A 20,346-nucleotide genomic window follows, 5' to 3' on the forward strand; every position below is an offset into this window, starting at 1 on the left:
GATAGGAAATCTTGTCTGAGATTAGGTAGAAGGAAGTGCGTTTTTACCTGTTTTTGGGAGGAAGTACGACTAGAGCGAAGAGACGAGGTGGAGGCACCGATATGGAGGGGCGGCAGCCGGTTTTTCCGTAGCGGCCGATAGTCTTTAGTGAGTCTAGTGTGGACGGCTGCCGTGAATAGGTCAATCAACTCCGGCATATGTTTACCGTTTTAGAAGACGTCTCGGCGGTCGGTTCGGTTTGGCGAGTGTATGAAAATCAGTGCCCTGAGAGGATTCTTCGGACGGTGGGCAGAAGTCGAGACATGCGTCAGTCCGAACATTTCGAGTCTTGACTCCTCCAAAAATTTCGAAAATGCTCTCTGATCTCTACGCTACAGTTTTTTCCTTCGTATTCTTGGCCGGTGTGAGCCGTTCGCATCAAAAACACGGTAAGAACAGTAAGAATTTTCTTGTTTCAACATAGAGCGGAAACATGTGTGAGGTTTAACTAGCAAAACGATGCTCCTTAATGTTAATTTTATTTTTGTAATGCCAAAATTGATATTCTTATAGGTAAAATTATGTGAATAGTCTGTTGACATGAGTGGAAACCGGAAAACTAGCTCTTCGTTACGTCAGTCTTGCTCCGACGCCCACTGCATCCTCCAAGGATGCTGTGATCGGATCGAAGACTAAAGCATTGCTTATATATTTCATTGTTTTATATATATAAAACAATACATATCAACATACATATCATTGTTTCTTGTATAAGGTAACTTGTAAAATAATTTTCGCTCTTGGTATGCCACGAAAACCCCAAAATGACGTTCAAATGGAATTGAGTAACATAGCCAAGAGCTGTATTTCTATTTTATAAATGCATCAATAAAACAGTTTCTTTGTTATTTTCTTCCTACATTTTTGTAATTTAATTAATAATTGAAGGTGAAATTAGAAACGGCTATCAATAATTGCATAGAAAACTAATAAAACCCTTAGGTCGTTTCTTTGTAAATTCTATATCCACTTTCACAAAATGGTTTTCCCTTTAGGGGCATAGAGTATAGATTTTTTGTAAAAACCATCGGTATTGCAATTTTTTGTTAAACAGTCCATAATGGGAATAAGTGCATTTGATGCTAAATATTTATGAACTTACAGCTTAAAACTATTTATATTTTTTCTTTGAACTAAGCTAGATATAGGGTGTAAAATTTATTATCTACTCAATCTGACTGTAATTTCCAACTTTGTTTTGTTTCTTGTGTTTATGTACAGATTTATGATTTCCAAACTTTTAAGTACATGCAGCTTAGAAAATATTCCTGAAATTAAATGCGATTGACAAGTTCGTTAATAATAGACTAAGAACATCATTTCGCTTTTACATACATTCGATTAAAAGAAAAGTCAAATTTTCCATTATAAAATTGTGACATGAACGTTTAAGTCTGATTTGGTTGTAAATTTCACTGTATGAATATGTTGGGTGTGCTTTTTGTTGATTGGTTTTGTACAGTTTAGAGTTACTAGCAGTCTCATAAGTTTTGTTGAAAAGTAATGTTATATTGTAAGCTCACATTTTGAAGTATGAGGATGTTGAACGTGCAGTTTGGTCCTTACGATCCTGGCCTGCTTATTCTCACTGTCTGTATGTTTTTGGACGCATTTGGCATTTCGCCATGTTTAAAAGTAAGTTCACAGACCCAAAAAGCCAAAAAATAGAAACAAATGTTTAGAAACAACTTTATCCTAGCGGTCATCTTCGTATTTTTAAGGTTTTAATCCTTACTCGTAAGTCATTTCATGTTTTTTCTCCTTTTCCACATGAACAATTTAAGCAGTCAATTGTTTGAAAACGTTTGTCACATTTGTTCTAATTGTTTTCTTGACGTAACTCAGGTTGGTTAATTTTTGCCTGAAGGGTTGGGATGTTATGACATATCCACTGTCACACTTATTTTTTTATTCCGTCTATATTTTATTCTTCCTCATGGTCATATGAATTCCATATTATATGGGAATCTAGTATTTTAGAGAATGTGATAGATATCCTTTCATCAACGCTAGTTTTGCCAACTGGTCTGCTCTTTCGTTTCTATGGAGGCCTCTATGAGCTCACTTAAGTGCAATGTTCCAAAAATACCTCGTAAATTCCCATAAGTTTCTGACGCTGGGTGCTACTAATAGGGGCTTTTTATGATCCACAATCATGGCATATGACACTGTGACTGCCCTTAGACTGCCTCATAGCAACACGTCTTTTCTGAACTGTCCCAATTTCAGTTTCACCCCCCAGTATCACGACAGCTAGATATTTTAAACTATGTTGTAAATGATTATTTGGAGATGGTGAGATGCGGTCTGGTGTGACGCAGGTGTTAGAAAAATATTTCATTTATCGTGCCAACGTTTCGATCTTTAATGAGATCATCTTCAGGCAATAAAGTTAATCATTAACTAACGGTCAATAAACACCACACATGTTGTAAATGTTTGTTACTTTACTCACCATTATGTCATTGGTGCCATTTTATCCACAACCACCGCTGCATGCCTTGACACGAGCCAAATCTCTTATGATTCAGTTTACGCTGCACATTTCCCATGTTTTTCATATTATCCTTATTCATTGCTTCACACCACATTAGTGCTGCATTAGTGAGGAGTAGAAATATCACCTCTTTGTAAATAATTTTTACCACACATCTTTAAACCATATACCTTTATCCAACGTCCAATATACCTTGGCAGATTTTGCTGCAGCAAGTTTTAGATGAGTTTTTCTTATATTTTAAGTGTCTTTTTTGTATCTTTTAATTAATTATTCTTTTTATGTAAGGTCTTGGTTGAGATAAAAAGAATAATTAATTGAAACAGGTAACTTGGTCAATTGACCACTAAAACGTAAATGTCTTTTTTTTTGTAAATCCATACTCTGATTATACTAAACTCATCAATCGCTTTCACATATATTCCCACTAGCTTAATTAATTTTTTGACCCTTTCCTAGAAACGTTCAGTATTACAGATTTTTCTAGGTTGAATTCTAAACGAGTCCCAATCGAATAATTTCCAATTGAAGTGATGCTTTTACTAGACTTAAATTTTAGTGCTGTGTACTTGCCGGAAGATTATCCTTAAAATTTAATATTCGAACTTCTTTTGGAATGTCCCAACTGTACTAGTAACCTGCCCTCGTTAAAGGTTAAAGCTTTCCGTTAGTTAATTTTTCGAAAATTTAAATAAAATATTTGAGCAGCTGTATTTTGCTGATGCTATCTACTTGCGCCTTGATTGACCATTAGTTCATCAATAGTCCCTTTCTATTGTATGGATCCATACTGTGCGTTAAACTTTTTGATAGTTAAACCAAAACCTAATTCTATTTTTTAGCAGCTTTTCTGAAAAAATTCTGTAAAAAAGCCAGGCTAATCGGCCGATATTTGGAAGCCTCGTCTTATTTTCTTTACCAGGTTTAACAAATAAAATAATATTTGATTGGTTTTCATTATAAAATATTCACTAAACAAAATTGTACATTTCAGTAAACGTTAAAGAATAATAAGTGAATAATGTCTGTGAAAAACTTAAATCTCTTGAAAATCTCATCCGGTTCGGACATTCTGACTAGTAAAAATCGCGCGCGCGTGTGTATGTGTATGCAAGACCATCCAGTTCGGTCTCGAGCAGATTTTATTTTAATTTTTTAATTTTTGTTGATAGGTATAAACTATATAACCAACCTGATTATGGGGGTACTGAGAAAACCGCCATCAGCCCAGTTACACTACACATTCACGCCAATAAATACTTTCATTCTCAACACACGTTTGGTACACAAAAATATCTACATTCAAATAATAAAACGTTTCCTGTTTCCCCCAAAATCGAGAAAGCGGACCCAAAGATTCGGTGCTATGCTCAAACACAATTCTTATATTGGGCGGCTATCCTACTTGCTCCCTATATGGAGCAAAGGAGTGACACCTTTCAGTTATGTGGAACACCTTTCTCCGCATGTCGGACACATCGCTTTAGCCCAAAAAGCAGCAGATTTTATTCTAGCGCTTTAAATTTCAGGGTCCCAATGATCCATGGATATATAACAATATCAATCATTACAAGTATTAAATATTATTCTTTAATAATAAAGATTATACTTGAAAGTCAATTAGAGAAAAAGTTATCGCCGTCGTATTTTGGTCGCTTTCCAAAAGGCTTACTATAATTTGACAAAAATCATTTTTTTCCTTTTTTTAAATAAGATATTTTTTCTATTAAACGTTCGTCATGCTCACTCAAGATTCTCACTCTTTTGTATTTAGTTGCTGCCGGTTTAGCGAGGTCGATGACTTGGAGGAATCCTGGTTGTGCATTCCCTGGAAGGTCAGCCTCTTCCAGACCGACACAATCCCAGCACGACGCGATGACCAGAGGCGTTATCATTTCTACTTAATTATTTCAGCTGTACATCGCATATAAAAACAGTCTACCCCTTTGGATCAATTTAACCATAGCTAGTTCGTCAACTATTAAGAATATATTGCTTGATAGTTACCGATCATCTTGGTCTGCCTGACCTCCTGATTTTTGTTAATACAGACCTGTTTCGGCATTTCGCCATCTTCAGTTTTTGTGTGGTATTAAGAATATGCCAGTATTAGGAAGAACATGCCTAATAAAGTTTAAAGATTATTTAGAGATCGCGAGACTTGACTATAGATGTGTCAACACTCTCGACGCACAGTAATAAAACATCTACACAGAAAACAAACACTTTGAGCCCTGAAGATGATCTCAATAGAGATCGAAACGTTGGCACGATAAAGAAAATGTTTGTCTAAACCTATGTCACACCAGACCGCATCTCATGTTCTCCAAATAATCGTTTTTTATTGTGTTTTGATCAGTCTGACAGGTTATATGTTTAAATTCAAAGATAAGTTTAAAACACATAACTTCTACTTTTCACAACTACAAAATATATTAGAAATGATGATGTGTGTTGGTCTGGGAATCGGTGACCTCGTGCTGAACCGTGACAGACAATTCCTCACTGAAGACGCCCCAATACCGAAACGCTTGAATAATCCGACAAACCCGCGAGTGAAGATGGACCGAATAAGTGACCCTATGACAATTCAGCATGTACAACATAAACGTCATTGTTTTTTTAACGAGTTTTACCATTCAAACAGTAGGTCATTGACATGAAAGGAGACTGTCAAGGATATAATCAGTGCGCGGCAGTCGCTGAACTTCTTCTGTTACTCCAAGTCATGGCGTGTAAAACTCAGACAATCCATACGTACTATCTTTTTAAAAAGGTAGTTCCTTTTCAAAGTAAGTTGTTTTCAACAATCCGGATTTCGAGCCTACAGCTCACCATCAGGTTGTAGAGCTCCTTCAAACTGATGATGAGCTGTAAGCTCGAAATCCGGATCCCTGGAAACAAATCGTGAGTACGAACTGTCTTTTTAAAAAGATTGAACAACACACTTACTCCACCATTTATCTTTTCTATCCATATGTACTTTTTCCGTTTTGTATCAATGTATTATTTCACTTGACGGAGTGTTTATGTGTATATTCCAACGTCCTTATTAGCCAAGGTAGTATACAAAACTTGACGTATAACCCTGGCCACCTATTATGGTAAACATCTTGCAGCAACGTCCCAATGCCGTGGGCACTTTCAACACGACTCACAGTAATTTACACAGAAAACAAACACTTTGAGTCCTGAAGATGATCTCAATAAAGGTCGAAACGTCGGCACGATAAAGAAAATGTTTTTCTAAGTCATACCAGACCGCATCTCACGATCTCTAAATAGTCATTAATTAACGATCACTAAATACTACACATTAAGTTTAAAGTTAATTTTTGTCAAATGAATTATGAAGAAAGAAGCAGTTTGTTTCAAACTGAAAAGACTCTTCTCTAAGGAAAATAAATAAAATTCATAACTTAATTCAGTAAATGAAAAAACCATTACTTCGTAGAACTCAACACAATATTTCACTGCAATTTTCGAGACCATTAAGCTTTTGAAATATGTATACGTTCTACTTTTTTGAGTTTGCTATGGAAGTAGGAGTGGCACATAGTTTTTCGATACCGTCCTTCAACATACGACATATGTCAAATTCAGTTTGGAATGAACGGTTAGAATATAATATTTTTTCAATTTGGGCTTACGACACGGCGGGTGGCAGTGTAAACAAAGGTCTTTCGTGTTGTAGAAATGTCATTATTTGTCCCGGCCACCCACGGCTCGGACTTATCTCTCTATCTGTAGGAAAAGTGAAAGACGGCCAGCCCTTGCTCGAGGCCTGCATCATCAAAATGCCGCCTTTGTTTCTATACAAAACTGAGGTGTATTGAAGCGTATTCATATTGTATGAAGGAAGAAAACAAACGAATCGGATAAATAAATCGAGAATGGGTCATTTGAGTCGAGTAAAAGGGGATCGGTTTCCCTTCGTGTCTACCTTTCATACAATGAGTATTGCGCTCTCATTATCTCTAGAAATTAAACGAGCCTATCAAATGACAAGGGGCTTGTAGTTTCAGACCGCTCCCTATTTAAGTCCTGCCTTAAACATTAATTATACGCCGAAGCCCCTTCTCGAAGTACAAGATTTTCATATCAGCTCGGGGGGAAAAAAATCCTCCCTCTAATCGTATATCATTGAACGAAATGACCTGTTACTCTGTTTATTTTTATTCATCGGTTACCACTAATGGCTCACTCCTCCCATTACCAATGGATCATTAAATAATGACAAAACACGAGACTGGTTGTTATTTCCAGCATACTGGCTCATAACTCTTCCACCCCCACCCCAACAAATAACTTATGAAGTCTCTATCTCAACTAAAACGAATTATAATCGAATTCAAGACATATTTATTTATTGCTTTTTTGTTTAAGACGTTTTTGTCCGCTTCGACTTAAAAAAAGTAATACTAATACAGCTGTAAAATATTTATAAATACTCCGAAAATTTAATTACATACTTTAAAGGTTTTATGAAATAGAAATGAACGGCGAATTTCAAGAACTTATATTTTCAATTTTAAAACAGATTAGCTACTGTTTACATAATTGAATTTATCGATTGTAAAAAAAACCGAACAAATTTTTTTATTTTTATTATTTTTTAACAAATAAGAAGGGCGTGAAATGACCTAAGATGTAGTAATGTGAGGTGATTAGTGACCGTTAGTCGATGATTATTCGAAAATCGTGAGATGCGCTCTGGTGTGTTGTAGGTTTGAGAAAAACATTTTCTTTATCGTATCAACGTTTCGATCTCTATTGAGATCATCTTCAGGGCCTGGGATTTACAAACATTGTTTACTTTAAGAAATACATGTAGGATGTGGAATAAGTGAATTTATACAATGCCAAAAATATTTTTTTAAATATATATTCAATCAAAGTATTTATACTCACTCAGTGTTGAGTAGGAAGACTAGAAATACTATTGACTATATAAAAAAAAATATTTTTTGCATTCTATAAACTCATTTTTTTCCACATCGTACATGTATTTGTTAAATTTGAACAATGTTTGTAAATCCCAGGCCCTGAAGATGATCTCAATAAAGATCGAAACGTTGGCACGATAAAGAAAATGTTCTGAAACCTACATCACACCAGACCGCATCTCACGATTTTCGAATAATCTTAGATGTAGTAATAATAACAAATAAGACCATAATGGAATGTTTGTATAAAAACTGTACAGCCTAAAAAGTGCCGGCAAAGACATGAGAATACACAAAGAACCAATTGAAAAATCGATACTTGTTTTGAACAAAATATAAAGACTACTTTTTATGAAAGTGTGTTTTGGTCGTCTACGCCTATGGAATAATGGAAAAGAGTGGATCAAGGTAAAAAATAAAGGACCAATTGCTATGGAGGTAACTTGAGAAATGTATAGGGTGGAAGGTTTGGATGACGACGTTGCTGAATACTGGTCTCTGTCCTGCAAGATGTTTATAAAAAGGATATATGTTGAGTTTTGTATACTACCTTCGCTAATAAGAACGTTTGAATATAAAGAAAAATACTCCGTCAAGTGAAATAATACAATGACATAAAACGGAAAAAGTACATATGGGTTGTTTGCGTTTTACACGACATGTCTTGGATTAACGGAAGAAGTTCAGCGCCTGCCTCGCCCTGATTATATCCCTGACTGTCTCTTTTCTTGTCAATGGCCCACTGTTCGAATGGTAAAACTCATTAAAAAAATGACGTTTATTTTGGACATGCTGAACCGGCCTAGGGTCACTTATTTGGTCCGTCTTCACTCGCGGGTTTGTCGGATTATTCAAGGCGTTCGGTATTGCGGCGTCTTCAGTGAGGAATTGTCTGACACGGTTCAGCACGAGGTCACCGACTCGCAGACCAACACACATCATTTCTAATCTATTTTGTTGTTTTGAAAAGTAGAAGTTATGTGGTTTAAATTTACCTTTGAATTTAAATACATAACCCATCAGACTGATAAAAACAGATTAAAAAACGATTATTTGGAGATCGTGAGATGCGGTCTGGCGTGACGTAGGTGTTAGAAAAACATTTTCTTTGTCGTACCAACGTTTCGATCTCTAGTTAGATCATCTTCAGGGCTCAAATTGTTTGTTTTCTGTGTGTCGTGTTGAGAGTGCCTCAATAATGGGACATCTACACAGAAAACAAAAACTTTGAGCCCTGAAGATGATCTCAATAAAGTTCGAAACGGCCAAGACAAAGAAAATGTTTTTCTAAACCTACGTCAAACCAGACCGCAACTCACGATCTCCAAATAATCATTAATTAACGGTCACTAGACACCACAAACATTAAAAAATTTGGGCAAATATCAAAACCCAAATAATTTACAAGTATGCTTATTTCATTAAGATAAAAAGTACGCCTTTTTCTTAAGTAATATCTAGTCAACTTTAAAGCACTGAAGTTTGTGGAGATTTGAAATTAAATAAAATTACACCTCGACGAATTTCTGTATTATTTTGTTTAAACAGCGCAATACGTAAAATTCCAATAGTAATTATGCGTGCCCTTTCCTCGTTGAGGAAGTCACGTACTTTTGACTCGGCAATGTCATGATAAAGTTACACTTCATAAAACAAGCATGTGATTTTGTATTTAGGTTGCAGACAGGTTTTATTAACCAATACTTTTCATATTCTACTATCTTCATGTGGGTTTTTTTCAATGTTACAGAACGCTTCGTACAAGATTTTAAAGATTCACATGTGAATGAATCATTACAAAAAAATTAATCTTCCGATGATCTTCCACCATTTCAGGTTTGATCGAACTTCGTCCACAAATTTATACGAATAGAAAAGTGCCGACTACCATGAATAAATTTACATAAATAAAACATCATTCATTTCTATTTATCTTGATGGCCGATTAGTGATTGAGGGTTGAGTCAATCGAAGCAAATTTTGAATTTACATTTTCCTCGTAAGATTTCTCCGCAATGTCTGTAGGGTGATGAGACTAAAATTTGGTCTTGAAACAAATGAAATTTACTTAAAACCTATTGATAACAGAATGTTAATATAATAGGGTAGAATTTAATTACAATGTTTTATTGCAGTCTTTGTACATTAATTGTTTTGTTATAATATGGCCTATAAATTTTGCCGTATAATCTCTCCGGTGTGATTTCATTTTGCGAGACCAATTCTAAAAAAACTTCATAATAGTTCTTTATTTATTTGGGTAAAAAACCATTTGATTGATTCTTAGATGAGGGATTGTATAAAAAAAGTTTAATCAATTTATTATTATTAACCGGAACAGGTGGTAATCCAAAGATTATTTGCTCAGGGTGAGGTAATTCGTCATAAAACAAACAAAATATAGAAATCCATGTCTTCTCATGGAGACCTACGCCAATTTTATTTTCATAATTAAATAATTTTCATAATACTTCATAATTACAGAGAAAAATCACTTCGACAAGTTGTACCATTTTATTAACTTTTACAGAAAGGGTTTTTGTTGAGTTAATTAGAGTCCTTTTGATAAATGCCTAGAAAATTAGCATTCGCTTTCAATAATACAAAAAAAGTAGGCCATGGGACGTTTAAAAAAAATTAAACCAAAAATTGGAAAAGGACAAAATGCGTTATTGTTAGAGTTTTTGAAAGAGAAATCACATAAACATATATTTAATTTACTGAAATAACTTTTTTTATGTCATTGTTTCAAGAATAGAAGAGTGAAAGGTTGAGCAAATCCCAGTACAGGTTGGAGTTTGAATGTATTTCCATCCTTTGGTTTTTTTTTGGAATTTTTCCAATCGAACAACAACAAATCAAGCGAACGTTTATCGCGTTAAATGCTTTTAATACTTTTTCGACATTCGGCCAATAAATAGTTGCACATGTGTGCTTGGAACGTCTGTTTTATGTAGAGCCGGGTGTATACAAAAGTCTTTACCAGCCCGAAACGTTGTTTGTAGCAATTATTTCCTGGGTAAATAACTGAAACACCGAAATCACAGTGGTTCAAAAGGCATATCGATTTAGGTTAAACGGTACTAAATACTTTTATATTTATAAATTTTAAATAGATCGGCCGAATGAGTCGACTCTTAAAAAGAATGATGTGATTCTCGGGGTAAATGACAAAATCTGCAATTGCCGGTGGACTGCGAGAAGTGATTGGCTCAACTCTGTACACGTGTGCACATTTGTAGATTTGAGCTTATAAATTAAAAAAAAAATAACGTTAAAATAAAGGCGATTGGCTTACACTTAATTTAACTAATCGTATCCCTTAAATTATTTCAATTCTTGTAAATTCTTTATTCTTGAGACATCTAGCAGAAAATTAGAGCAGCTGAACCTATCGTATAAACGTGCCAAGGAATATATTCATCTGTTTTCTTTGCATACCAGAAGCGGAAAATGTGGAAAATAGAAGGAAAGGTACAGAAGCGACAATTAGTTCAAGTAGACTATGCTAAAAGTGCATTTTATCTTGTAATAAAATAATTTTCTTTTGTTCAGATTATCGGGATCTCACTGTATATCTAGTAAATATTACCCAAAGAATTATTGAACATTGTACATAAATTCACATTGTAATCAAATAATTAAGGTTTTTAGTTGAGATAAAAATGTCAATGGCACTAGCGGGATTCGAACACGATCTTCGGCTAGATACGCCGCTGTTCTACCACTTGAGCTGTCGTGACTTCGATCCACTCGGACACCAACTCATCTCAACCCCACCTTTTGAATTTTCCCTCCTTTTTACCATTTTTCAAATGTCGTGTAATCTATTTGATTCTCGGCGACAAATGAACTTTAGTGAAGGTATATTTCATTTTAAACTTATTAAATTACTAATTTCGTGGTACGCTTGACCAATTAATGTATTACAATTAATTAAGGTTTTTAGTTGAGATAAAAAAGTCAATGGCACGAGCGGGATTCGAACCCACGATCTTCGACTTGATACGCTGCTGCTCTACCACTTGAGCTATCGTGACCTCGATCCACTCGGACACCAACTTCCTATCTCAACTAAAAACCTTAATTAATTGTAATATATTAATTGGTCAAGCGGACCACGAAATTAGTGAATTTAATGAATTAAAATGAAGTATACTTCACTAAAGCTCTCCGTGGCCATTTCATTTGTCGCCGAGAATCCAATCCGATTACACGACATTTGAAAAATGGCAAAAAGGAGGGAAAATTCAAAAGGTGGGGTTGAGATGGGAAGTTAGTGTCCGAGTGGATCGAGGTCACGATAGCTCAAGTGGTAGAGCAGCGGCGTATCTAGCCGAAGATCGTGGGTTCGAATCCCGCTCGTGCCATTGACTTTTTTATCTCAACTAAAAACCTTAATTCAAACAACCTACAATCTTTTGCATTTTAGCTCTTTTTGCTATTTTTCAAATGTCGTGCAATCAGAATTCCATTTTCAGCATCTTATGAAAATGGCCATGGCGAGCTGTTAGTGAAGTGATTAGTTCTTTTACTTATTATATTAATCCATTTATGTGGGTTCGAATCCCGCTCGTGCCATTGACTTTTTTTATCTCAACTAAAAACTATAATTAATAATAAGATATTAATTGGTCAAGTGGACCACGAAATTAGTGAATTGTAATCAAAATATATCTTACTAAAAAATCTTTTATATATATAAAAGACTTTTTTTCAGAAAGTGAAGCTATATTGAAATAGAAATTCAAAACAGACTGGATGAAAGTAGATTCATTGTTGAAACCAGCCTGTATGCGACTAAGTAGGAGCTTAAAGGTGCTTCAAAAGATTTTCGTAACGAAACAATAAATAAATTCGTGTGAAGTGATGATCGACCAGTTAAATTATTGAGTAAATCGTATCGAATGATAAAAACACCAAAAATGTGCCGATCTTGCGTCATATATTATAACTACTTCAGGGTTAAAATTTACAAAAGTTGAAGTTGTCAAGCATTCTTTACAGGCCTCAGAATGGGAAATACGTATTTTAAAAACAAGACAACCCCTCTGTAATGTCCGTAGACTTTTTTATTGAATGCTTGTCAACTTTGACTTTTGTAAATTTTAATTTGGGTCATTTCTACTCTGAAGATATTATAATGTATGACGAAAGATCGGCACGTTTTTGTGTTTTTTTCATCCTATGAACATTTACCTGATCATCACTTTCTCTTCATTAAAGAGTTTGTGTTAATTATTGGAAGTCAACTGGAATTATTCAAATAATTTTTATACGTGTTTGTCTGTATTAAAGTTGCGTAATTTTTTTTAATACAAATTTAATTTAAGAGATTGTCTAGTTTGATTATTTTCTTGACATTCTCAGCTAGGAACAAGGAACAAAGCCTACACCGTAGAACGGACTATATTGTTCCGTTTGATAAGGATAATTTGAATAAAGGGATGGATAGAACAAAAAGATTAATCTCGGCGTAAATTTGACCTTTTGAAAGGAAAAAAAAATAGGAAGGATAAATCTTGTATTTTTTTATTCTGTGAAGAAGCGTGATTTGTTATTATCTATCTCTTGTTTGGTAACATATGAATTATAGTTTAAACGAAATTATAATATATTCCGCTTGAACTTCGCAGACGCAGGCATCCGGCTGAATGAAACCCTACCCAATGTTGATGTTATGAACTCTTTTCTATCAATGAGGAAAAGTTTTTCAGCATTTGTTACACCTAGAAAGGAGAATGAACTGTTTCATATTCATTCATCCTATGCCTAGAATAGAAGGTTAGGTATGGAAACAAGAGTTTTTAAAATTAATGTTGAGATAACCAGTTTTTCTCCAAGTGAAACTTGAAGTCAAAATGACATTCATGACACCAATAAACGATTTTTCCTTTAAAGACAAATGTACTTGTATAACAAAGACCGCTTAATGCGACCTACTTAAAATCTCTGACTTAAAAGGAAAAAGGTAGAACAGGTCTAAAATGCTATTTTCAAAAGAAGAAAGTTCGATTGACTAATTTCTTTTGTACAACATCGCAACATCCTAAGGGTTGCGACATCAAAGCTTAAAGGCTTTATGTGTGTGGGAAAAATTGCTATTCGATTAAATCCCCCATTCTTGAACCTAGGATTGATCCTACTGATGAATACCAAATTACCAAATAATTTACGAACAATGAAAGAATACAAATTCAACGACTATCTATATATAATATATAATGTGGGAAGTTTATGGGTCGACAAACAGCGAGGTCATCGCCGGCCCTCTGCGTGTTCGTACTTTCGTGGTATTTCATGCGTTTTTTTAACCTGCAGTTATATCGCGAACTGTGAATATGCGAAAACTAAGTCGATATCCTAAAATGCAAGCCTCTCATTTACACCTCAGGTTGTCTCAGAGTAGACGTAAAACTACATATGTGTTCATAGCCAGAAAAATAGAATTCTGGTCTCATTCACGTCCGCAGAGTACTCGATATTCTCTGGGGCGTAGTTGTTGAACCGTCCGCTCACGCTAATAAATTAAATTCATTCCAATAAATTAATATGTGGTGGACCGTGACCGTTAGCCAATGATTATTTGGAGATCGTGAGATTCGATCTGGAGTGACTTAGGTTTTAGGAAAACATTTTTTTATCATGCCAACGTTTCGATCTTTATTGAGATCATCTTCAGGGCTCAAAGTGTTTCCGTAAAGATGTGTCAGTACTGTGTGCCGTGTTGAGAGTGTTGACACATCTATAGTCAACGAGGCACATTAATGACACATCTACACAGAAAACAAACACTTTGAGCCCTGAAGATGATCTCAATAGATATCGAAACGTTGAAATGATAAAGAAGATGTTTTTCTAAAACTTACGTCACACCTGGCCGCACCTCACGATCTCCAAACAACCAATAAATTAACATAAACACAACACTTGCTAAAAAAAAGAAGTCTAGTCACACTAACAACAGTCTAATCGCACTGTGCATAAGATTCATAAAATCATAAGATTTAAGAATGTTTAATTATTTTGGGTTTGAGGTGGGTTTTATAAAACAGTGTATAGTGTATTAAATATGTAGTAAATATGTGTATATTTAGGCATTTTGCATGTATATAGGGGTTGTTGTTATAAGATTTGGTACAAATTTAACAGAATTATGAATCTAAAGACTGAAACTAAAACTAAGACTAACAATAAGATTAGGGATAAGGATAGGGATAAGAGAGGCGGCCACAAGGCCTACTGCTCCTCGACCTAAATAGATCTACCGTGCTCCTCTGTTAATTATTAACTCACTGGCCAGCTTCAGGCTATTAACCAGCCTCCACAGCTTTTCCAGCGGTTCCTTGGTTAGGATCTTGCTTGTGATTCTTCGTGTCCTAGGTGCAAGAACCTGCACCTACATAGACCTTCACAGAAACATAAAATGTGTTCTGCGGACTCCTCCTCTTCCTGGCAGTATCTGCACAGTGTTTCTTCCGTCTTGTACTCCTATCCGGTGCATGTACTTTCTTTAGTGGCAGTGCCCTGTCAGGAGTCCAATCAGAATCCTGGTTCGGTTGCGGTTGCCTTCCAGTAATTCTTTTGTAAGTTTTGCGGAATGAATCTCTTCGCGTGCCTAATACATGTGGTATTGTTCCACCAGGTTTTGGACTCATTAAGGATCCATTTTAAGATGTATTCTCTTTTGTGGAAGGCTGCTAGGCCGCAGTAGAGTTCTGGTCCATGTTGGCTCCCTTTTTGGCCAACCTTTTCGTTGCCTCCGGGGACCCAACAATAAGACTGAGAGAGGCATGCATCTCCACAGAGAATTGAGATAAGTAGAATCTTATTGCTTCAGTAAGTTTGTAACAAGTGATAGGGATGGTTGAAGCTGGGTCGTCTTTTCTCCTTTTTCGTCAATTAATGTTAACGAGACTCTGGATCACTGTTTCGGAATTTGTTCGCTTTCTAAAATGGTATTAAATAATTCATTAGATTTCGTGGCCCAAGATGGGAAGTTCGGGGTTGAGATGGGAAGTTAGTGTCCGAGTGGATCGAAGTCAAGATAGCACAAGTGGTAGAGCAGCGGCGTATTTAGCCGAAGGTCGTGGGTTCGAATCCCGCACGGGACACTAACTTTTTTTATCTCGAACAATACCTCACATAAGGTATTAAATAAGTTGAGCCACCATGCGGGAGGAATAAGTTTTAGAATGTCATAAATTTCATTATCATTACTAAGCCGTAGCTGTATTATATATTCAAAAACTCAGCGTGACGTACCGATAAAATATCTAGTATGGGATGCCTTATATTTTATAACAAACTAATGTCCTCCTTTTTTGGGGGATATGATTGAGGAAATACTTTTTCCCATCATCGGGGCTGATAGGAATATGTTTATATGATTTGGTCTACATTTTTTAACAGTTTGCCAAAAATGTTTGCTGTTTTTGAACATTTATTAATTCATTACTTAATTCATCTCTTGAATTCCTAACTATTCAATTTTAACGCATATTTATCTTAGTTGGAACCTTTGTACATTTTTTAAGAAGAGTCAATCCATTAAAGGTAGTACGTTATAGTAATTATTCACTTATGAAACACCGCCTGGGGATGTTTTCGTGTTCGTGATAAAAGGATAAATCATCATTAAATCATCATTTTTGGTCCGGCTGTTAAGTTGAATTCTAAAAATAAGCACGTGCCGTTTCTATAGGCGGACAATCTGAAGGGCGGGATAGGCGATACCTGTAAATCGCCACATTTCAAAACCCGCCCGCTAGTAAATCATAGCAGGTAGGCGTCCCGCCTATTATCCCACCGAAGTGCAAATACAAAAATTTGTCCACCCCGTTTTCTGGAAAGAAGGTGTTTACTTTGAGCGGCTTTTCTGGCCCCGTTATCGTCGCTTTTGTCGACATTTTTTCCTCCACAAATCATCTCTGTCGCTGTGAAAAGTCGCACCATTTCAAAAGGTATCACTTTAAAAAAAAACACCTTCATTACCACTTGCACCTGCTTTGAAGTCAATAGGTGTGAGATCTGAAGAGTTTGAAATACCATAAAAAGGGGCTTACTGTTACATTTACGTCAGAAAAGTAACGAACGGAGATCCAACTGCCTCAAGAGCAACATGACAGACCAATAGAATGGCAACTATTTGAAAGATTTCTGGAATAAAAAATAAATTTTAAAATACCCCAAAATCCACCAGACGGGTTAACTAGGCTAGGTAAACTAGTGAGAAAAAACGATAAAAAAGATACTCTTAAAATATATCTTTAGTTCGAAGCCTTTCGTGCATGACATTTACTCTGCCATGGGACTTTCATTTCAAAACTGCTCAAATCCATGTCCGAGGATAATGCGAGACATCCTTAAATATGGAGGCTGATAAAGCAGCGCAAAGTGCCCAAAGAGAAGGTCACAAAATAAGCGAGGTGTACCCCACACTGAAAGCTGGAATAAAAGAAAAATGGCAACGTGAATGGCTTTGCAATCGGGAAATAAATTGAGAAATGTTAAAGTGGACATTAGCCAAACGATCATCTCAGCTATACCTGCAAGAAAAGAAGAATAACTCGTAAGACTTAGCATTTGACACACGCGAGTTACACAAGATACGCGGGCCTCTGCTTAAAACATAGTTTTTACACTACAATTGGACGGTGGGAGGTTCAAAAGAGCTCGCTTAAGAAGTGGATTGTCGCATTCTTTGTGCGAATTGCTTGGTGACAAGAGAACAATAATTTCAAAACGGTTTTTTGTTGTATAAACTCCAATTTTTTGAGGGAGACAGAATTGATTGGAGAATTCTTTAAAAATGGTGAAATTACGGCAGTGTGACTTATTGAAGAGCAGGTGGCGCAGACCTGCATATGACCTGACCTCCGGGCTCCGATGCAAGCCTCAGATTTGTTGGCGTTGTGGAAGTTTCACAGCTCGTGTACCTTGACACCGCCAAGTACTAGAAAGAAGTTGCCCGGCCCCTCATTCAGCCATCTGCCGGCCTCTAGTACAGTTTTAATGCAAATATAACCCCGTGTGGTTACTGCCTTTGAATAAAATATAAAAAAATAAAGAGGAAACTAGGAAGCTTTTGTATTTCTCAAGCACAACTGGCTTATTGTACTTTTCCTAGCTGTTCAGCTCATTTCAATTGACTTGATCATTCTTTTAAGAAGTAGTAAATCATTGACTATCATTTCTGCAGTTTTCTTTGTTGGATCTTCTTGATGACCTAGGTCGGTCCATGGTTTCTTCCTCCTCATTGCATAGCAACAAATGAGGCTTTTGTTGAAGGCAGATAGTGACTAATTTAGAATCTTGCCACTTTAACACTAATTAAATTCAGTGAGTAGAACCATCGTTTAAAAAAAAGGTATTTACATATTCACCCCATCTTTACTATTTCTATAGAGTCTTATCATTCCGTCGAGTTTGACTGTAACTGTAGCAACGCATTTGTCAAGTTTGGTGGGGTTCTTTAACCATAGTTACCACGTCTGACACCCTAGGTTTCTTCCATTCCTTCTTTTTCGCTGACTTCTCACCATTCTGAGAGGTTTGATCTTGTTCTTTCTATCTGTTCAGGTCGTACAATAATTATCCTTAAAGTTTCTCCAGTGGCCTTTTGCCTACTAGTTCATTACACAAAAATTCCTTTGTGCCCCGATACCCGAGATATTATGTTTACCAGCTTTTGGAGGTTTCGAACAAATTCACTGACTATTTTGAGCGGGACATTTTGACGTGTTAGAGCTTTTAGGACTGCTTGGCTGTCTGATATTATGAGAATATTTTGTCAGTTTAACTATTTTAAGATTTTGTAAGTCACAAGAATTAATAGCATGCATTTCAGTTAAGATTATATGTTTTCTCAGGTTTTGGATTTCTACACCAATGTGACGTTTTGTCGTGGTAACGCTTTTAGGACCATGGCGATTTCTTTGGCAGTGTAACCTAGGTTTGACCTTGTTATCCCGATAGGTCCTGGGTCTCCAATGGCCAGTTTATCTGCTTGTTCATTCCCTTCATTCCTTGTATCCTGGAATCTCATTAAATGAAAGGAAAACATCGATTTACCGTTCCTATCTTTAATCAAACAATGCTTCAAACTTTATGTAATGTCATTATCTAAAAATTAAATGGAAGTTAAATTCTTTATAATTTCTCATAAATGTGAATTGTATTTAGCATGCAAATTAATCCATAAATATATATCTATCATAATAATAATGTGGGAAGTTTAGGGGACAACAAACAGATTAGGTCATCGCCGGCCCTGCGTGTTCGTACTTTTTTTGGTGGTCTTTAAGGCGTTTTTTTTCCCCCAACCTGCAGTCGGTTAAGCGTCTCTATCTGTGAATATGTAAAAACTACGTCGATATCCTAAAATGCTAGCCGCTCGTTTGTGTCCCATGTTGTCACAGAGTGGTTATAAAACATACAATATATGTATGCATAACCACAAACGTAGCTGTCTGGTCACATTCACTTCCCCAGAAGACTCGATAGTCTTCGTGGTGGGGTCGTACCGACTCCATTCTCGCTAATAACTTACCTTTACACCCCAGACATCACACACTCAGCCCAGAGTACTCGGTATTCCTCGGGCGGGGTTAAACAACACCTTCCTTTTACGCTAATAAATTATATTCATTCCATAAATTAACATAAACACGACACTCGATATAAACATAGAAGTCTGGTAACATTCACTCCCCCGGACTACTCGAGTATTCTTTATTCTTCTCAGCGCAGTTTCCACTAGCCTGCTTTTATAAGTTAATTATTAATTTAATGATAATAATCTATCTTAAGTTGTTGTTCCAATTTTTTTTTCAAGATAGCCAAACATTGCGTTTAATTTCTGCCTTTAAATCTCCATAAGGGTCATCCAGTGACCTGGTATCCGAATAGAGTTGACATTGTCTTTTCCTATTCATGAGCTCTGGGGGAATACATGATTTCTTAGTGGGTGAAGTGTATTTGTAATAGTTTTAAACTAAAATCATTAGATATTTCTGAAATGCTTGTGTGTTTTTCTAGGAGGCCTGTTCCCGGAGCCGGTGGACCTCGCTGTCCGGGGTTCGATATGGTCGAACGGGACTTGCGGGGAGCAGGGGCCAGAGACGTTCTGCAAGTTGAGCAGGGGAACAAGGCCGCGTGATCTGCAGTGCGGTGTTTGCGACGCCAAGAGCCACGACAAACGCCATCCGCCTGAATACGCCATCGACCACGATTCTGATACCTGGTGGCAGAGCTCCACACTTCACAATGGCCATCACAACCAAAGAGTGACCGTCACGATTGATCTGAAACAGGTATGTCAAAATACATCCAGAATGCGACGAAACGTGGATAGATGTTCCCATCTTACTCATGGGTGTTGAGACCCAAGAGGATCTTTAACGTCCGGGGGGACTTCTCAGACGCCCAGTGAGGAGAACACTAGGAAGATTTTACATGCATAGACTTGTCACATCCCTTGGCTAACGAGGTGGTGCAATGCTAATCGAGTTCAGAAGTGCCCTGAAAAGGGTACATCCATGCATGTGCCTTGAAAAAGGTAGTTTTGTGGTTTCACCACCCTCGGAGAGATAGAAAAAGCACTCTATCTCCGCTCCGGTTGGCCGGTACCCTCCAGCTAAGGTACAATTTGTTTACAAACCACGACTACCACGAGTCCAACCTCAATTAGTAGAGCCGCTTGGATACTCTATTCCTGTGGTTCAGTATTATTTTTAAGGTGGGGTTGGTCGCCCACCTGGGAGTTCGTACGAACCCCCTACTGATGCACCCTTTGCCTGAGGGGTGCGGATTCAGTAACCCAGGAAGCCTCTAGCACTCTACCAAAGCAGTGGGTGAGGGGAA

The 20,346-nt window shown here is 36.5% G+C and overlaps 1 protein-coding gene across 2 annotated transcripts in view; it reads left to right on the forward strand.

Moving 5' to 3' along the window:
- The first annotated feature begins 163 nt into the window (after nucleotides 1-163).
- The window catches only part of LOC106666975 (laminin subunit alpha-1), a 95,392-nt gene continuing 75,209 nt past the window's right edge, over nucleotides 164-20,346 (forward strand). For both annotated transcript variants that reach the window (XM_014394540.2, XM_014394541.2), the window contains exons 1-2: nucleotides 164-428; nucleotides 19,522-19,796. In XM_014394540.2, coding sequence (XP_014250026.1) covers nucleotides 353-428; nucleotides 19,522-19,796 — 351 coding nt within the window. In that variant the 5' untranslated portion in view covers nucleotides 164-352. The remainder of the gene's footprint in view (nucleotides 429-19,521; nucleotides 19,797-20,346) is intronic.

The sequence above is a fragment of the Cimex lectularius genome, unplaced genomic scaffold, assembly GCF_000648675.2.
Source record: "Cimex lectularius strain Harlan isolate CLEC.00 unplaced genomic scaffold, Clec_2.1 scaffold226, whole genome shotgun sequence".
In the NCBI taxonomy this organism is placed as follows: Eukaryota; Metazoa; Arthropoda; class Insecta; order Hemiptera; family Cimicidae; genus Cimex; species Cimex lectularius.